General features: G+C 53.1%; 5 protein-coding genes across 5 annotated transcripts; 2 read left to right on the forward strand and 3 right to left on the reverse strand.

Moving 5' to 3' along the window:
• Positions 1–2,858: 2,858 nt before the first annotated feature.
• B0T23DRAFT_166502 (uncharacterized protein) lies at positions 2,859–4,900 on the forward strand. The gene is made up of 2 exons (XM_062832825.1): positions 2,859–2,959; positions 3,125–4,900. The coding sequence occupies exon 2, from the start codon at positions 3,178–3,180 to the stop codon at positions 4,531–4,533; it is 1,356 nt and encodes a 451-aa protein (XP_062691838.1). The 5' UTR covers positions 2,859–2,959; positions 3,125–3,177; the 3' UTR covers positions 4,534–4,900.
• A 1,439-nt stretch (positions 4,901–6,339) lies between these two features.
• B0T23DRAFT_382206 (phosphoglycerate mutase-like protein) lies at positions 6,340–9,084 on the reverse strand. Its single transcript, XM_062837318.1, has 3 exons — positions 8,629–9,084; positions 8,096–8,551; positions 6,340–8,024 (listed from the first exon to the last, which is right to left on the reverse strand). The coding sequence occupies exons 1-3, from the start codon at positions 8,681–8,683 to the stop codon at positions 6,823–6,825; spliced, it is 1,713 nt and encodes a 570-aa protein (XP_062691839.1). The 5' UTR covers positions 8,684–9,084; the 3' UTR covers positions 6,340–6,822.
• Positions 9,085–9,499: 415 nt separating this feature from the next.
• On the forward strand, positions 9,500–11,510 carry B0T23DRAFT_405472 (uncharacterized protein; the record flags this gene model as incomplete). The annotated part of the gene is made up of 6 exons (XM_062838999.1): positions 9,500–9,529; positions 9,746–9,849; positions 9,906–9,966; positions 10,355–10,542; positions 10,613–10,682; positions 10,770–11,510. 6 exons carry the CDS (start codon positions 9,500–9,502, stop codon positions 11,508–11,510), a joined length of 1,194 nt encoding a protein of 397 aa, XP_062691840.1.
• Positions 11,511–11,814: 304 nt separating this feature from the next.
• Positions 11,815–13,878, reverse strand: B0T23DRAFT_405473 (chaperonin Cpn60/TCP-1 family; the record flags this gene model as incomplete). Its single annotated transcript, XM_062839000.1, has 6 exons — positions 11,815–11,907; positions 11,993–12,630; positions 12,705–13,295; positions 13,361–13,569; positions 13,665–13,731; positions 13,854–13,878. The coding sequence occupies 6 exons, from the start codon at positions 13,876–13,878 to the stop codon at positions 11,815–11,817; spliced, it is 1,623 nt and encodes a 540-aa protein (XP_062691841.1).
• Positions 13,879–14,295: 417 nt separating this feature from the next.
• B0T23DRAFT_360231 (uncharacterized protein) lies at positions 14,296–17,141 on the reverse strand. The gene is made up of 3 exons (XM_062836255.1): positions 16,888–17,141; positions 16,380–16,815; positions 14,296–16,318 (listed from the first exon to the last, which is right to left on the reverse strand). Exons 1-3 carry the CDS (start codon positions 16,949–16,951, stop codon positions 14,536–14,538), a joined length of 2,283 nt encoding a protein of 760 aa, XP_062691842.1. The 5' UTR covers positions 16,952–17,141; the 3' UTR covers positions 14,296–14,535.
• Positions 17,142–17,389: the final 248 nt, after the last annotated feature.

A 17,389-nucleotide genomic window follows, 5' to 3' on the forward strand; every position in this document is an offset into this window, starting at 1 on the left:
ATACAAGTTATGCGTTTCCCTGACAAGTATGGCATTGATGTCCTTGACGATCGATTTTTCCAATGGAAATACGTCAAAGCACGGGCACACAGCATTTTGGAGAGGCCATCTTCAAACAACTCCCATCGCCATCAGCAGCAATCTTGGATTACGACGTCGACTACGACGACGCCGAGACATGAATGACAGTCCAAACCCGAACTCGCAGCTGTCACCGGCCCGCTGAACTCACACGACAGCGGAAAACCTCCCAAGTCCCGGCCATCCGCAAGGGCCCGCTAGCTCGGGACCTTGCCAAGACCGGGGAATCCTGTCCCGTTGTGAGGCTGGGGCGACTTGGAATTAGAATTGAATATGGAAAACCCCCGAACACCACCGCCCTCCGATCTGGCATCGATGGAGGTGTTTAATTTCGCTTTTCCCCCCCCTCTCGTCGCCCTACATGCCAATTTTTTCTTCTCTGGTCAGGTGGACACATCAACTGGAAGCGGAACGGACAATCTGGAAAAGGTTGGTGTCCAGGGCACCGTTGTTCTTTTTGAACTTTGTCGGGTTTCGCCGTTGGTAACGTGATGCCTTTATACGTAGCGCCTACACAAACTGGCAGTATGGTGGGGTTTTTATAGGGAAGACACAAGTGCGGAAAAGTAGAAAGGTGAAGAAGAGCGGCCAGGCCGTGAGAAAGCGGGATTGTGATCGATGCTACACTAGGGTTTCTGGGCAAAACAGAAGACTTGTGACTGAAATGGGAAGTAGAATAAAAAGAAACCTGGAAGGGGAAATGACATTGACGTAGAGAAGAGGCTGAAAGGGTAAGTATATAGATTGGTGGAATAGACCCGTGAATTTTTGTGTTGTTGGTGTTGGTTTTGTCTGTCCGGTCGGTGTCAATTGCCACTTTGTGAGTCTGCGGTGTTGGTGTTGTTGGAGCCCTCTTGTGATCCTCGTATTTCCGGGGTAGGTAGGATTGGTTCTCTCGTATGCTGTTCGGCTGCCCTTCTGTCCATAGCTACTGTAGGGAGGTGCCGCTGTTGCCGGAACTGCCCGTCATATTTTTTTTTTTTTTCTTTTTCTCTACCACTGCGCATTTCTTCCAGTGGGCTAGCGAAGTAGTGTATAGTTCAACCTTGGCTTGATTGTTAGCTCGAGACTTAGGTTGCGACGGCGGGTCCTCGGATAAAGGAAAAGGGCAAGGAATTCTCTGCTCTCATTGGTTTAAACCACTCCAAGGCGAGCAATGGCCAACTGGACGCTGGTCATGTCAGCAGTCGCGCCTGGCCATCATGAAAGTGGGCAGAGTGCCCTGCTCAAGATACCTATGTAAAGAGCTCTCTGCAAGTACCGCGCTAGCAATCAAACCAGGGGTAAACTGTAGGTACCACGACCACAGGCATCGCGGTTGCCAGAAGCGCTGAAAATGCGGCTGAATTGGAACTGGAATGTGCAGCACCTCAGGCAGGTCCACCACCTCGCTCTCGCAACGTCAAGGAGGGCTTTGTTGTTGCTGGATTCCCGTCGTCTTTGATGGCATCCACAGAAGCATCCACGCCTTGTGGGGCCGCGGTTATAGAGGTACATCAGACACATGGAGCCTGTCTTCCGGTTTTATCCCCTCTCGCTTCTCTTCAGAATACGAAATTATATCCAGTTCACGTCATTGACCCGTGTTCTCGCCATTGTTTTGAAACTCTGTTTTGGATCATCTTGGGTATTCCCAGATTCCAGGACCTTGGGACATCTCCGAGTTTCCATCACTGAGGTGCAATCGCAAACACAGCAAACAAAAAAAGAGGCCCGCACTGCACCCAAGCGAGCGGTCTGGCTTTCTTCTCATTTGGACTTGTTTTTGTGGCACCCTCCGATCGACATAGGTTCGCTCCAGTGATGCTCGCCCGCTCCACCAAAGAAGCGCACAGTCTTCGAACCCGTTCATCCCAACTTCACCCAGACACAGCGGGCGTCAGTTCACTTTCCCTTGTCCACACAGACAACGGCTGTCATCTCAACTCTTCCACTTCCATCCCTTCCTTGACTGTCACCTGCTTGGCATCTGGAAACATACCTCTACACTACATCAGTACATGGTGATCGGAGAGCATCCAAAAAAGAAAACTTGAATGAAAATTTAAAAAAAAAAAAAAAAAAAAAAAAAAAGGAAGAGGCATTCCACTTTGCTACTAGGTTCCCCTCAAATCGATAGCACATCACTGGCTTCGCACCATCGTATCCGAATCTAGAACGCTTATCTGGCCCGGTGACATTGACCGTCGTACCGCCTCTTTTTGGAAGGTAGAGGTAGAGCACCGCCCTCCGATGAACTCGCGCTACCTACACTACACCTGGAAGCACCACGGAACCGGCTTACACACAGGCGGACGGACCATTGTGCTTGGCTTAGCTCCAAGACACATGCCATTGGAACACCAACCAACCTGCTCAAAAGAATCTCGCCAAAGCCCGCGCCCCCTGTCCATCGCGCCCATTTCCAACCCCATCCAAGCACTCGCTCTTCGGCCGCCAGAGACTGTTCCTTGCTGCCTACCGCTGTCGCCGACTTTTCTCTCCGACAACAAAACACGCTCAACACCACCACAACCTCCGATACACAACAGCCCGGGTCTCAATCACTGCCGCGCAAGCCGCCCTGCAAGCAAGCAGTCTTTGCTTTTCAGCTCTCTCAGCCTGTCCTTTGCCGCCCAATAGCTGATCGCCCAGGTCCCTCTGCGTTTGCCCCTGCGTCTGCGACTCGACGCCCAGAACTGTCCGCCAGCCGAGTAGCCGCTAGTTTTAGGTGACGGATCCGCATCGCGCTATATCCAGCCAGAGAGCGGTCTTCGTTCCATCTTGCGCCTCAACTCCTCAAACAACTCCCCCATCAAAGCCCAAGAAAACCCTCTCGCAATTCGCGACCGATTGCTTTTCAATCTGCGTGCTGGACTAGGGCTCAGCCCATCTAAAGGTACGTTTGCTTGCGCACTAGCCCTTGCCACTGTCTGGTCAATTATTTCCGCTATTTCTCACCATCAACAATGCGCAACTGTTTGCGCTTGGCTTCCCTTATCTCGGAGCCTTCGGCGTCTTGGTGGCTCCTCCTTTTCCCTTTCCATTTTGACCTTTCGTCCAGTGCTTTTTCTCATACTCACCAATGAGCATCTCGAGTCCCTACCTATTGCTAACATGACACCCCGGATCAGAAGGGACTTCCCACGGTTGGAACGTCAGGTTTTCAACATGTCCAGCAACAACACAAGTACGGGCATCTCAGGTCCTGAGGCAACAACCGCGCCTGGGACTCCTGCTGACCCGAATACAGCAACGGTCAACGACCCTACCACGGCGGCCCCGCCTGGGCCGACCACTATCATCAGCACCACTTCAGTACCGTCAGTGCAGCCGCCTATTAGTACGACTTCCTCGGCTTTGCCGACTTCCCCTTCATCATCCTCAGCTATACCACCACCACCGCCATCATCAACACCTAATACCTCGACGACGCAACAGCCGCCACCAATAAGCTCTACCACAGCTCCGCCAACGACATCAACACCGGCGCCGCCCACCACTACGCAGCAGCCGAGCACGGAAACTTTTACTAGCGTCCAGATTATCACGACTGAAGGGGAAACACGAACCAAGATTACGCAAATCATTACTACTGAGACAGTAGTGCCTTCCGCGAACCCCACCACCTCCAGTGCTTCGACCACCACATCATCGGCCGGGGCCATTGATGCTACTAAGGGTGCTTCCTCTGGCGGTGGTGGATTGGGTAGCGGTGGGAAGATTGCCATTGCGGTAGTGGTGCCCATTGTCGCCGTTGCCCTTTTGGTATTGGCCGGTATCTTCCTTTGGAGAAAGCGGAAGCAAAGGAGGGATGCCGAGGAACAGAGGCGAAGGGAAGTGGAGGACTATGGCTACAACCCCAATGTCGACCCTACGATACCTGCCGTTGCCGGCGGTGGTGCTGCTGGAGTGTACGAGATGAGGGAGGATGGAACGTCCGGGTACAGGGGCTGGGGCTCTACGACCCTCGCGAGTTCGGCTGGAAGGAAGGCCTCAACGACCATTTCAGGCGGCATGCCTGGCGTTGCCTATTCCGACACCACATCGCCAACCCGGGGAACCGTATCCGACGCACGATCTGGCGAGCCGTTGATTGAACCACCTTCGCCCGAAGGCGAGATCCTGGGAGCAATGGGACCTTCAGCCGGTGACAGCCCAGACGCCAATGTTCACCGAGGACCCTCAAACGCCTCGTCTCATTACAGCACAGCTGCCCGCTCTGACGAGTCCGGCGAGGCCCCTATCGGAGTTGCCTATGGAGGAAGAACTAGTTATTATGAGCCGCCGCAGTACGGTACCGCTAAACCATACAACGCCCCCGAGGGTGCCTATAACGGCCCAGTTGCCCCGAACAACTTTACTCCCGCAGGACCCCCGGTCATTCGAGATGTTGTGGCGAGGCGGAATACTCGCATTGAGAATTCCGGACATTACCCTCAGCAAACGGCTGGCATCTCGCAGAATTTTTAAAGAACAAGAACTAGTTATTGACGGTCGTCGCTAGTTATCTCTTTGTTTCGACCGCTGTATATCATGGTCCACGCGTCGTTTTTTCCCGCTCATAGGATACCCATTTTGACTGTTCGAGTCGCGCTATCGTTATTGTTTTCGCTCGGCAGAAACGTTCGTTGGATTTTTTTGGCTACCCATCTCCGCCCTCGCTCTTGGCGATAGCCGCGTCAGTGAAGGGGGCCTTTGGATGCAGTTTCGTGGACTCTGGTCCTTCCACCATTCTCCTATTCTAGTCAAAGGCCGCCGGCAGGAGGTGGTGGTTTTAATCTCGGATACGACAACGAGTGATTAGATAGAAAAGCGGCTGGTTTTTCTTTTTGCTTTTTTTTCTATATCAGTGCGCGGTACATTTACACATTCGCTGCACATATCTTTAGAGTCGGGAGGTTGTGGCCTAGGGCAAGAGTCGAGAAGCGTCCCAAGGAGAAGAGGAAACCACCTGAGCGCCTAGGGTTCAGGAAGCATGAGGAAAAAGGAGGAAGGAGGAAAGGAAGCGAATGAAAGGGCCACGCATGGTTTCTAAGCTGCGTCGCATCGGATGATGTTAATGAGGCGCGAGGCGCTTGGTTGATTCTATGGAAGTAACGGTCCTTTTGTTGTGGGAATGATGCTGCGTTTTGCCCAGCTCAAGGGGAGAAAGGGACAGTTGGGAATGGGTTCACGTGTCTAATAGAGGTGTGGTGGGTATCTCTATGTTTTTGTTTATGGATGGGATGGAGTGGGAGATGTCGGAGATTTGGTTTGCTAGCTGGGTGAAGAGAAAGCAGGGACGGAAAGATGATGTGGAAAAGAGTCTATCCTTAACATACCTTCCACATATCTTCCAGCTACCACTTTGGTTATCTACTACTACTACTTTACGATAATGCTATAATGCAGTTACATATCCGTATACTCTAGCTCAGCTAACTTCAATCCTGCTTCCTCGTGTTTCCTCAATATAGGACGATTCCATATTTTTCCTCCTTCATATCTCTACCTAAGTTCTCACCTCCCCCCTTGGAGAGTAGCTCAAGCGAACGCAAAAATGAGGCTGAGCAGCTCGCCCGGGTCATCTCCCGCTCCCCCCCCCCCCCCCCCCGCCCCCGCCCCCGTGTGGTTGGCCCGTCGTTCGTTAAACCCCTTAAACCTTCCCGAAGGAAGCCAAAAGAAAACAAAAACACAGCAATCGCTATTGTGAATATGGAGAACTGATTGGTCATATGACCTATCTTTCTGTCTTACAAGGTGTAGACTTGCTCGCTTCGCAGTTACAAGTTCTACGGGGATCCGCTTCAACTCAATCATTTGACTACTCCAGCTACCTAGCTAGCTAGCGACTTTCCAATGTTTCGTCCCTGCCGCAAGAAAGAGATAGACAGTGTTGACAAATGAAAGTTGCTCAAGAATGCATCATAAGCATCGAGCAAGTTCACAGCTGAATAAATAAAAAAAATAAAAATTAAAAAAAAAATAAAAAATAAAATTAAATACCGCGCGCATGTTAGTCTTTGGCTATTACCATAGATACTATTTAGGAAAAACTAGAACAGGTGAAGAGAGAAGAAGTGAGGAGAGAAGTGAAGAGAGAAAGGCGAGAAAGAAAAGTTAAGGTAAGTGAACGCTAAGTGAATGAAAAGCGTGAAGAGGGAAGGAATGAAAAGAGTAACAGAATGGTATAGAACGAAGATGATAAGAGAGTGAGAAGAGAGTGAAGAGAGGAGAGAAGTAAATAGAGAAGTGGCGAGAGGCAAACGAGTTTCACAGGCAAGCTGCAACACCTAGTAGGAGACAAGAGTTTTGGCCGCTAATTGTTACTATAGCGAGCGGTATACAGGTGAATACTACTAACTGGAAAGGCTCGAGAGACGGCAGTGACTTGAATGCATCTAGTTAGAGGAAACAAAAAAAGTTATGAATAGCAGTTTAGCAGTATGTAAAGACATTGGGGGTATCTTCATGTCAATCTCACTGCATACTTACATCTCACCCATCCATTTTCATCCCTGGACCACCCGTGATCTTCGTGATCGTGCCCGAACCAACTGAAACGCAGACCGGAGAAATTCGCTAACTATGTACATGAAACCCCAAAGCGCCTTATCAAAACAAAACAGAAAACCAACTCCCACAGCCACATATAATGGAAGCAAGGTCGTACCTTTAGCCTCACAAAAACTCCCAAAGCCAAGTGCATGGAGACCAACAGGAAGAAGAAAAAGACAAGACAGCCAGAGTGCAGAAGAAAGTGTAAAGAACAAGAGAGTCCTAGTACACACTCCCTCGCAGGCTTCTATCTTCCTTCTCCGCGTCTGCCAAGTCCTCTAGACTCTGCTTCTTCTTTGTTGACTCGGTAAGCCTCGCGCCCTCTTCCTGCTCCTGACCGCTATTTTCTTCATCTTCTTCGCAGTCAGGCTCGTGCTCTCCATCGGCTTCATGCTCGCCATCGCTACTGGGAGGATGATCGCCTAGACGGTTGGCTTTGGCGCCGCGGCCCATTTGGCTCTGGTCCCGGCTAGGATGGCGGTGTGGTACTGGACGAACAGCATGGGGGGTGAGTCCGCCACTCGGGGTTTTGACCTTGACATTCTTGCGCCGCTCATCATCTGACAACTCGGTTTCGCTGCTGCTATGTCCACTGTAGGTGCCTCCACCATCACGACCAATATGAAGGCTATGGCTATGGGGACGGGGCGGCGCGCTGGGACTCTTGAGATGGTTTCGAAGGCGGTCTTCGATCGATATAAAGGATGGCGTGCCGTCTGGACTCGAGACGACCTCTTCGCGCGCCTTGGTTATGTCGATGACCGGACCAGCGTGTGCCACTGCTGGCGACAGTGTGGCCCCGCTGCTAGTAGACTGAATACGTTTGGCCGTCGGTCTCCGGCTCGCAATCGTCGGCCCATTAGGCAGTGCGGTACCGTTGAAAGAGGCGTTGGCGACTCCTTGAGCCTTGCCAGTAGCAGGGCCGGCCCCATCTGTAAACGCGATGCTGCTGCTGCTAGCTACACTGGGGGTATCGGCGTCTGTCGAATTACCACTCGCGCTATCGGTAACAGTGATATCGGTGGAGGTAACGTGGTTTGAAATCATGTGGTCGGTCTTGACCAGGTCGGCAAGCGTCGAGCGGATCTTGAAGTTCTTGTCGTGGTTACAGCCGTTCGGACAACCTCCCCACCGCCGTCGCATCTCGACTGGTGGTGCGCTCGGGTCGGAAGGCATGCGCGGGGTGGGGGAAGGGGCCGAGTCTAGCTTGGACTTTCCTCCGGTCAAGAGAGCCTGTTGTGTAGCACGCTCCTTTCTTAGCTCCGACCACGTTCGCAACTTGTTTTCTAATATGTATTTGCCACTGTCGTTCTTGCGCATGATGAGAAACTCGCAGTGATTGACGTTTCGCAGATCCTCGAAGTACTCGACACTGAAGTGGTACCACTTCATAAGGAAGACTCGCGACATAAGACCGTGTGTAACTGTAGCAAACTTGGTTAGCTTTCCCGCCAGGTTCTTCAAACACAGCGATGTCTCGAAAAGTTCGACCTACCTAGAACGCAAACGCTGGCGAAGTCGTCGTCATTGAACTGGCGCCAGAGACTTTCGTTGAAGCCACTGACTCGATCGTATGCATCTGCGGCACTCTCCCCATTAGGGATCCGGTAGAAGAAGTGACCGTAGTCCGCGCGCTCCTGCCACATGCGTTCCATCTCTGCGCTACAGGGCTGAAAGTTTCCAAAGTCTTGCTCTCGTAGGCGAGGCTCTTCGTAGACTTTGATGTGATTGCGCTTGAAGGGGCTGGGTTCCGGGTCGTCGCTGGTCAAAGTGGCCAAGATGCCTTCTGTGGTCTCGCGTGTGCGGCGGTAGGGACTGGTGAAGAACTGGATGGTGTCGTCGGCGCGCAACAGCTTACGCAGCCGACGGCCGGCATCGTATGCTTGTTGCCATCCTTCGTCTGTGAGCTTTACGCGGTGGTCGGGAATCGTTTGGTGGATATCGCGGTTCTCTGTCGATCCATGTTAGTGTTAGCCGCAAGGAGGCAGGTAAGAGAGAAGATAGCCTCGAAAGGCGTGGACAACGTACTGTTACCCTCAGACTGGGCGTGTCTGATCAGGATGATAAGTCTAGGCTTCCCCATGGTCGAGAAGGAAGAGGGAACGGAGTGTGACGTGAACAATAAGTGGATGTACTATGCGGTTGCGTAGTAGCTGCAGCAGTTGTCAAAGTCGAGGTGCCCAAAGTTTCCCCACCGCGTACCGTGGAGGTCTTTTGTCAAAAACGAGTAATAAGTGGCGGAAAGAGCAATGCTGGTTGACTGTGTATCACAGACACCGTCAAAGTGAGGGACTGGACAAGGAAGGGTATCTTTGTACCACAAAACTATGGCAACAGATGGGATAAGTAGAGTTATTGGAGTACAAGGGCTGTGTATGAAGGTGGAAGAAAGACAAGAAGAGACGAAAAGAAAGTAAACGAGACAAGGTCGACTAGGTAAATAAGGCAACCGAACTTTGAGGCAGAGACTGCCTGCTCATCCCCTCTAGCCCCCCCCCCCCCCCCGGACTGCAACTGAAGTCCTTCTAGGCACGGCTTAGCAGGTCCCGCGGTCGTAACGTGTATGTAGCGCCTCATATGCGCGGGGATAGGTAGGTAGGCAGATCCTCCAGGCCCCTTCCCAGGGGCAGGGGCAGTTCCTGGGGACAGAGAGCTGGAGCAAAATGGCCCCAATGGAACCCAGACTGTATGCGTCACCAGCAACCCGTAAACATGAGGTGAGTTGTCGTTTTGGGCTCGCGAGCTAGAGCCAAGAGACAGCCAAGTAGATGAATACCTGTCAACAACGTGGCTGTCTTATTCCCAAAGACTCTTGTAAGGCAGTATTAATTCTTGTTTGAGTCTGCTTGGTTGGCGTGTTACACCTCCCGGTCCAGTATGTTCAGAGGGCAACACTAACATGAATACGCACCTCTCCGTTTTCGGTAAGGTACACAGCCGCACTTTGAGTTTTTCTAGCTATTGAATGGCTGCGTATTGAGATGATGGACACTGCACACTGTGATCGCTGGTGGTGGAGGAGGGGCTAGAGGGGCTGGCTGGGCGGCCCCCAGGATGTGCTGAGCTGTGATTGGATCCGACAAGAGCAGGGAGTCATACATTATCAATCTCTTGCATTCCAGTGGCCTTTCCCGCCTTTTTCCAGACGTGCCAGAGTCCCTCGCGCCCCATTTCTGGCTCGATTGGATGCGCGGGGTTCTCCGTCTTTCTGACGCTTCAGCCAATCAGAATTGTTAACACTCAACAGAGGTTAGGTTCTTTCCCAATTGGATTCGCATGTCACCGCAACTTTGCGTCTTTGACAGAGCCGGCGCCAACAACAGCGAACCGGACTCGTTCCTGGCGGCTTCTTCCCGTGTTACTGCAGTATGTAACCGTACAGTACCGATGACCAGACACGGCCATCTTTGGCTAATAAACTGGATGGATGAGTTCCAAGTTGGACTTGTAGAAAGGCACACCACAATCGACTTGGGAACATACGATATCCATGACATCGTGACAATCGCGTTATAACCACGTGTAGAAGACATATGATTCAATTTCCCAAAGCTTGGCTACTTAGCTCTCCGTCTATTCCATGACCATTCCGTGACACCAAACCACATTAGACCAAGCCATATCATTTGACGCATGTGGTTTTGATCGCGTGACTTTGCAGACATCGGGATTCCTGGAGCTTGTAGCTTTCAATGTGGGACTCTAATCGAGACAGCTTCTTGAACTCATCAAAGGTCAAACGGCCACTGAGCAGCCACGCGCACAGACCACCAATATCAGCCCTGTAGCCTTGTTCAACGGGTCCAGCTCCCCCATCAGCTGCAGCTCAGTTCAGCGTCGCATTCAAACCCCATCGCTGCGATCGACCCGTCCGTTGTCGCGACTTTATTCTCCGGCCCAGATTCAACCTCCAGCTTCACATCTCCACCTCGAGGTCCTCCAGTATTTGCAATAGCAAACTTTCGTGAGCCCACCGTCATCACCAAATCACCGCTTAATCGCACCACAAAAGAGAACAACAAACTCAAAGGCGTGCGCGCGCCTCGCTCCTCAGAACGTCACGAACCAGAACAACCCGCCGCGTTTGCTTGCGCTGGCCCGAACCTTGAAATCGCACCACCATCATCACAACCGCAGCCGCAACCGCCACCGCATACCATTCCCAACAGAAAACACAAAACAAAGTCGCAAAAATGTCAGCCGACGACCCCTCCTCGATCCCAACCTCCACCTCTCGCCTCTCCTCCCGCCCCACCAAGCGTCTCCGCGCCTCCTCTCCCACCTCCCTTCAGGCCTCCCACCTGCAACAACTCTTCGCCAAACCCGACCGAGAAATCATCATCCCACCGCTCCCCTCCTCCGCCACTTCCGGCTCCTCTCGACTACCTCCCCCTCCGGAAATCGTGACCAACGTCCAGGGTTCTTCCGCCGGTGCGGGATCGGGCGAGTTTCATGTCTATAAAGCTGCCCGCCGGAGGGAATATGAACGGCTGAGGATCATGGATGAGGAGGTTGCGAAGGAGAAGGAGAGGGAGGAGTTTGAAGCCAAGAAAAGGGAGAGGGAGAGGGCGGATGAGGAGAAGACAAGGAGGAATCGGGAGAAGAGGGAGAAGAAGAAGAATAAAGGGAAGGGGGGTAAAGGTGGAGGTGGAAGTGGAAATGGTAGTGCAAGTCAAGGAGGGAGTATGACGACAGCAAATGGGGCCGAGAAGAAAGAGACTGCAAAGACTGGGGACGAGGGAGGCGCAAAGGAGAGTGCAGCCGGAGCTGGAGCCACTAGCAACGACACCGCTGGGGAGAGTACCGCAAAGGAAGCGGACAAGTCCACTTCGACCACGGCTGCGGCTGCTTCCGGGGCAGTAGTACCCGGAAATGCGGAGTCTGGGCTACTTATCGTTGAAGACGACTGAAGGGGGATGTTGAGAGTATTGATTTTACCCAAGCGAGTAGAGCAACAATCAGCGACAGGGGAAAGCATAGACAGCATCACGACCTGCGGTTACGGAACAAGGATAGACCTCTTGACCAGGCCTTTCAGAACCCCTTTTATCTACCATGCCAAGGTCCATCTAGCATATACATAAAGGGGTGCTCATGCAATGGGTGCTATGCGTTGACCACCAAAGAATCATTAACGGGATATCATACCACCTTTTGCCGGACTGACTATAACTCAGTTGACCCTGGGTTACCCACCCGCACCCTTCATATCATTTACTCATCACCGCCGCCAGAGCTGACACCGACACCTGGCTGTGCCTTTCTGGCACTGCAGATATCGTCAACTCTCAATAGGAGGCAGGCAGCCTGTTTGTGTAGATGGTCAGTAGACAGTTAGAAGAGCATCGAAACTGAATGTCAAGAAAATGGATAAAAAAAAGTCCAAACATACCTCGATAGCAGTCTTCATGCTCTGCACCTTGATGGCCTCGGGCTCCCAGACCCCGTAATCCTTCATATCCACAATGGCACCAGTATCGCCGTTGATACCCCACGAGTTCTTGCCCTCGGCATGCTTCGCGCGGAGATCGGTGAGCACACGGACGGGGCTCTTGCCGGCGTTCTGGACAAGTGTACGGGGAATGACCTCGAGGGCCTCGGCGACGGCCTTGTACGGCCATTGTTGGACACCCTCGATGCTCTTCGCGAGCTGTGTTAACCTGACGGACACGGCCATCTCGGTCGCACCACCACCGGGCGATAGCCTGGGGTGGAACATGACGTTGCGCGCCACGCCCATGGCATCTTGCAGGTTGCGCTCAATCTCGTTGAGAACGTCCTTGGAGGGACCGCGGAGAAGGACGGTGCAGGCCTTGGGGTCCTTGCACTTTGTGAGGAAGGTGAAGTACTCGTCGCCAATCTTCTCGACCTCGAAGAGGCCGCAGTTAGTGCCAACGTCGGATTCCTGGAGATCCTCTACTCGGTTGACAATAGTAGCGCCGGTCGCCCTGGCAATTCTGTTGTTGTCGGTCTTGCGCACACGTCTGAGCGCGGTAACGTTGGCCTTCATGAGATAGTGTTGTGCGAGATCTGTGAGCGAAATCATCGTTAGCTTTCCTGCCACCGACGTGATACGCGCTTCCCACTTATGGAGTCGAACTCACCAGAGACACCCTTCTCTGTGATAACAAGGTCGGGGTTAAAGGCAAGGATATGCTCGCACATCTGCTTGACCTGCTCCTCCTCAATCTGCAGGATGCGGTTCCAGTCCTCCTCCTTTGTGATCTCAATGTTGGTCTGCGACTCGCCCTTCTTGTACTCGAGCGGGCAGTCGAGCAGGATGATGCGCGGGTTCTCGATCCTGCGGCGCATCTTGGGGTGTGTGATGTCCTTGTTGAGCATAACGCCGTCCAATACCCTGCTGTCCTCAATCTCGCCGCCCGGCACCTTCTCCACGCGCGCATACCTCTTGATGTCGACCTCCTTCTTGCCGTTACCCATCTCCCACGTCACGGTGCGCACGGCCTTGAGCGCTAGCCCGCACATGAGTTCCGACCATCGGGAAACGTACTTGGTGCCAATCGAGGACGAGATGAGCTTGTACATGGCCTGGTCATCGTTGATGTCGATCGGGAGCGAGATGTCTTCGATGATCTGCAGGGCGTCCTTGAGGGCGCGCTTGAAGGCCGAGATGATGACGACGGGGTGGATGTTGCGCTCGAGCTGGGGGAGGGATTGCGCGAGGATCTCGCCGGCTGTTTGTGAATACCACATGTCAGTGAACGGTATACAGCGCAGCTGTAGCCAAAGTTTCCCTTACCGAGAATGATGACTGTTGTGGTACCGTCACCAACTTCTTCGTCTTGTGTCCGGCTGAGCTCGATCATGCTCTTGGCTGCGGGGTGCGACACTTCGATCTCGCGGAGAATAGCATGGCCGTCATTGGTGAGGACGATACCGCCCATGGGATCGAGAAGCATCTTGAGCATGGCCTTGGGGCCGAGGCAGGATCGGATGATATCAGCGACACTACGAGCCGAGGGGGGGCGGTCAGTCAGTGTCCATGGCGGGGTGAAAGGCGGTCTTATCCGCTATTAGGGGGGGGAGGGCCTTTGGAACTGTACGTTTTGGCGGCGGCGATGTTGGACATCTGAGCCTTGCGGCCAGTTTGCCTCTCACCACTGTTGGTGTCTGTAAGGGTAGGAGGTAAGGTCAGTCAGTATGCTGCATGGTTACTGCCGGCTGACAAGTGAGGATATCCCCAATATCAGTGCGAAAAGGGGCAAGAGGTAGCTTCGAGCGCTGGAACATACTCATTACCAGGACCGGTGCCTGCATGGTGCCTGATTTATATGGGTTGCTTTACTGGTGACTGAAAAGAAGAAAGCTGTAGGTAGGTATAGACTTCGTCTTCAGATGGTGATGCTTCAGAATGCGCGGGGGGAAGCAGGATGGTTGGCAAAAATCTGGAGAAGGAATGGCCGCCGTTGTTGTTTGCTGTTCTCCAGTTCAATGATCGGGCAGGCAGCTTCAGCGTCAACCTCAGGTCAAAGGTGGGATGCTGGACCCCCTCCGAAAAGTTGATGGAATCGACCTGGACCAAGCTCCCTGCTTCCGCCGCCAGTGGACGACACCCCACCACTGAAAGGTGGGGCAGAGGACTGCCGAACAGAACGGAAGAACGTCCAGTGTCGTGGCATCCGCTGCCAGCTGTCAGCGCTAACGGTCGCGCAGCAACGCATTGTTGATGCTTGATCAGGGGGAATATTCTTATACAGGTCATAAAATACATTTGTGTCGTGTCCTCTCCATGTTTGAGCTATCCAAACATGCCAGCTTGCTTGTTAAGTACAGTCATGGGGGGGGGGGCTCTTGTCCAGTTCCACGTGTGATTCAGCTCCATATCCTGTAAACCACAAAACGCCTTACGCTGTGCCGTGTGAAACAACTATACAACAATTCCATCTCAGGCTCCCCAGCTCTGCCAAGGTCAATTCAAAGCATCATACTTCTCCTCCTCGAGGCCCTCCCCTTGGACAAGGACCCGCCACTGTCATTGCCGACATCTTCCTCATCCTCTTCCTCCTGCGTTAACTCTTCAGCCCACAAGCTTTTCTTCGGCACCAGCATCGAAGCCCTTTTTCGGGAAGATCTTGGCTTCGCGGATGCTGTTGCTGTTGTCTCGGTCGAAGCAGCTGAGGACGCTCTTCTTGAACCTTTTGGCGCCTTCTTATTAACAGGAACATCATCGGTAGTCGCTTCTAGCTGGGGTGCTGCGCTATCCGGAGATGCACAACTAGCAAAGTCGTAGAGATCCACCGAGGCTGAGTTCGTCGAGAGTTGTGCGTCCTCGTTTTCGTGATTTTCTGTTGGGATCGTGGGTGCGGAACGGCTCATTGATTGCCTCCCCTTTCCACCCCTGGGCCGTGTTGTAATACTATTACTCAGCTCCTTCTGAATCTGAGCCTCGACCGCGGCGTTTTCATCGGTCTCCTCCGCGGCTGGGGGGTTTAGAGTTGGTTGTTCTCGGACCGAAGGAATTGTCATTGCAGGGGCTGCAGTAGAGAAGGATGAGGCGCGTCTTCTCCTTCCCAGGTCTACTGAGCTCGGGAGGATGCCGTTTGGAGATAATATTCCTTCCTCCGGCTGTGGTTCCTTCTCCTTCTCAAACAGCGTACTGCTGGTCAGACTACTTGTATCCACCGCCGGCGACGGCTCGGCCTTGACCTTGCTTACTGACGTCGGTGCTGACTCGTCGCCCTTGCGTTGCTGCTGCTGCTGTTGCGATGCCGGCCTGTGAAGGAACTTGCCCTCCCCAGCAACGGCATCAAAGAGCTCTTTGGTCGGTCGTCGCATCTTGTCGCGCAAATTGGGTTCCGTATAGCTGATCGCCGCTCTAGCACGCCTGCTAGGCCGCGACGTCTCTCCATTAGATGAAATGTGGGCTGGCGGCGGGGTGTCGTGGGTCACAACAGTGCTTTCAGAGGCGCGCTCTGGTGTTCCAGGTGTGATCAGAATATCGGTTTCGGGAATCTCCGCAACTTCAGGAGTAGGTTCCAGAGCCGGTGGGAGGATCTCGACTTTCGTGAATGCCGACGTAGAATTTCCTTGCGTTTCTTCTACTGCTGACTTCTCTTCCGGAGCGGGCAGGTCAGCTTTCTCCTTACCCTTTGGCGCCTTGTGCACCTTCACCGGCTTCTTCGGAGAGACAATGTGCTCGTTCGTGCTCTTTGCTGACAGCGGGGCTCTCGGTTTCGTTGCGGTCTCTTTGATGCTTTTCCTCTTGTGCGGGTCACGGGCAGAGAGTCCTTTCTTGATCCCAGTCTCATTGCCATTCTCCTTTCCTTGCTGAAGCTTGGTTGCCTTGTTGGGTTCGTTTTGGTTCTCGCCGTTCAACTTTCGCTTGAGGCCTGCTCGTATCATCTCACTCGGTACAGCCGATGCGGACTGTTTTGGCGGTTCCATCGGAGGGGGACTGAACATCTTGGAGGGTTCCGCAACTCTCGATTCTTTGGGTGGGCTGAATAAGATCATGTTTGGTCTCCTGTCGTAGTCAAGTTTAGGCGGCGATAGTGACGGCGGTACTTGAAGAGCCCTAGGGCTCTCTTCCACTTGCTCGGTAGTTTCCGTTTCTTCAGTCTCGGCGTTCTTGTTTGGCGATGGTGAACAAGGTATGACCATATCATCCTCGACAAACCTAGATACTGGCGGCGGTCCGATGTCTGGCGAGTCATTCGAATCATCTGCCTGCATGCACAGCGCTAGGATTTCTTCACTGCTGCTTGGGTGTCAGCCATATACCTCAGTGTATCATGCACCGGGGACTTCAAGCAACCTACTTCATTGTGGCTCGCGCATACGCCTTGTTCTCGTATATCGGCGGTAGCCTTCCTTCCTGCTCAGCCAGTAGTTCCTGGTCGGCCTCCTGGCGTGCTCTTCGTAAGGGAGGGCTTCGGTGAACGCTCGGTCGAGGCTGCGCGTATCGCCTTTCTTCCGAAAGGCGCCGCTTCGAGGGCGGCTCCCCTAAGCTTGCCAGCAGCGAACTGAGTTCCGCCAACTGCGTCTCCATCTTGGCCTTGACCTCAAGCGCATGATCGGCCACCCTTCGCGCAGCGTTGTCTTGGAGCTCCTTTTCGAGGCGTAAGACCTGACCACGGAGTTCGAGGTTTTCCGACAGCAGACGAGCGCATTCATTCTCCAACCCACGGATACGGAGTGACTGTGTGGAATTGACTCGAGCAATATCTCTGTTTTGTCTGAGGAACTTCCTACGCACTGTCAAGACGCGATGAGGTTAGCTGTGTTGTCGCATTGGCGCGATGAGGGAGACAGAGTCGCGACACATACAGAGCTCGAGATTGTCTGTTGACAACGAGACAGACGACATGGCTTGTTCGTTGAGGCGGGCCATTTCGCATTGTCGTCCTCGCGGACAAGACAGCCAAAAAGGGTTGTTATTAGTTCGACCAGATCGCTAGCATAGACATACAATACAGATCGTCGTGGATGTGAAGCTGTTTGATTCAGGTTGTTGTTTGGAATGCGTTCGATACGTTGGGGAAGGAAGAGGCTGGGCAGGTGCACCGTGCAACAGTGCGATGGATTGGGTGGGTGGGAGCGGAGGTGGACAACTGAAATTCCCAGGTGTCATTTCGCGAACATTTTTGTTTACTCTGGTTCCCAAACCGGTTTAGCGTCGCGGTTCTCTTGCAGTTGGCCAAGGTCCAGGGTTGACCAGCAACGAGTTTCAGTTCTGAACTGAAGCGGGGCGGGGACGCGGCCCACTGGAAGCTTTCACCGTCCAGACTCCGACCTGCGGTGTTGCCTGCCGCCCATGAAAACAAGCATG

Source organism: Neurospora hispaniola (genome assembly GCF_033458365.1).
Source record: "Neurospora hispaniola strain FGSC 10403 chromosome Unknown B0T23scaffold_5, whole genome shotgun sequence".
Lineage (NCBI taxonomy): Eukaryota > Fungi > Ascomycota > Sordariomycetes > Sordariales > Sordariaceae > Neurospora > Neurospora hispaniola.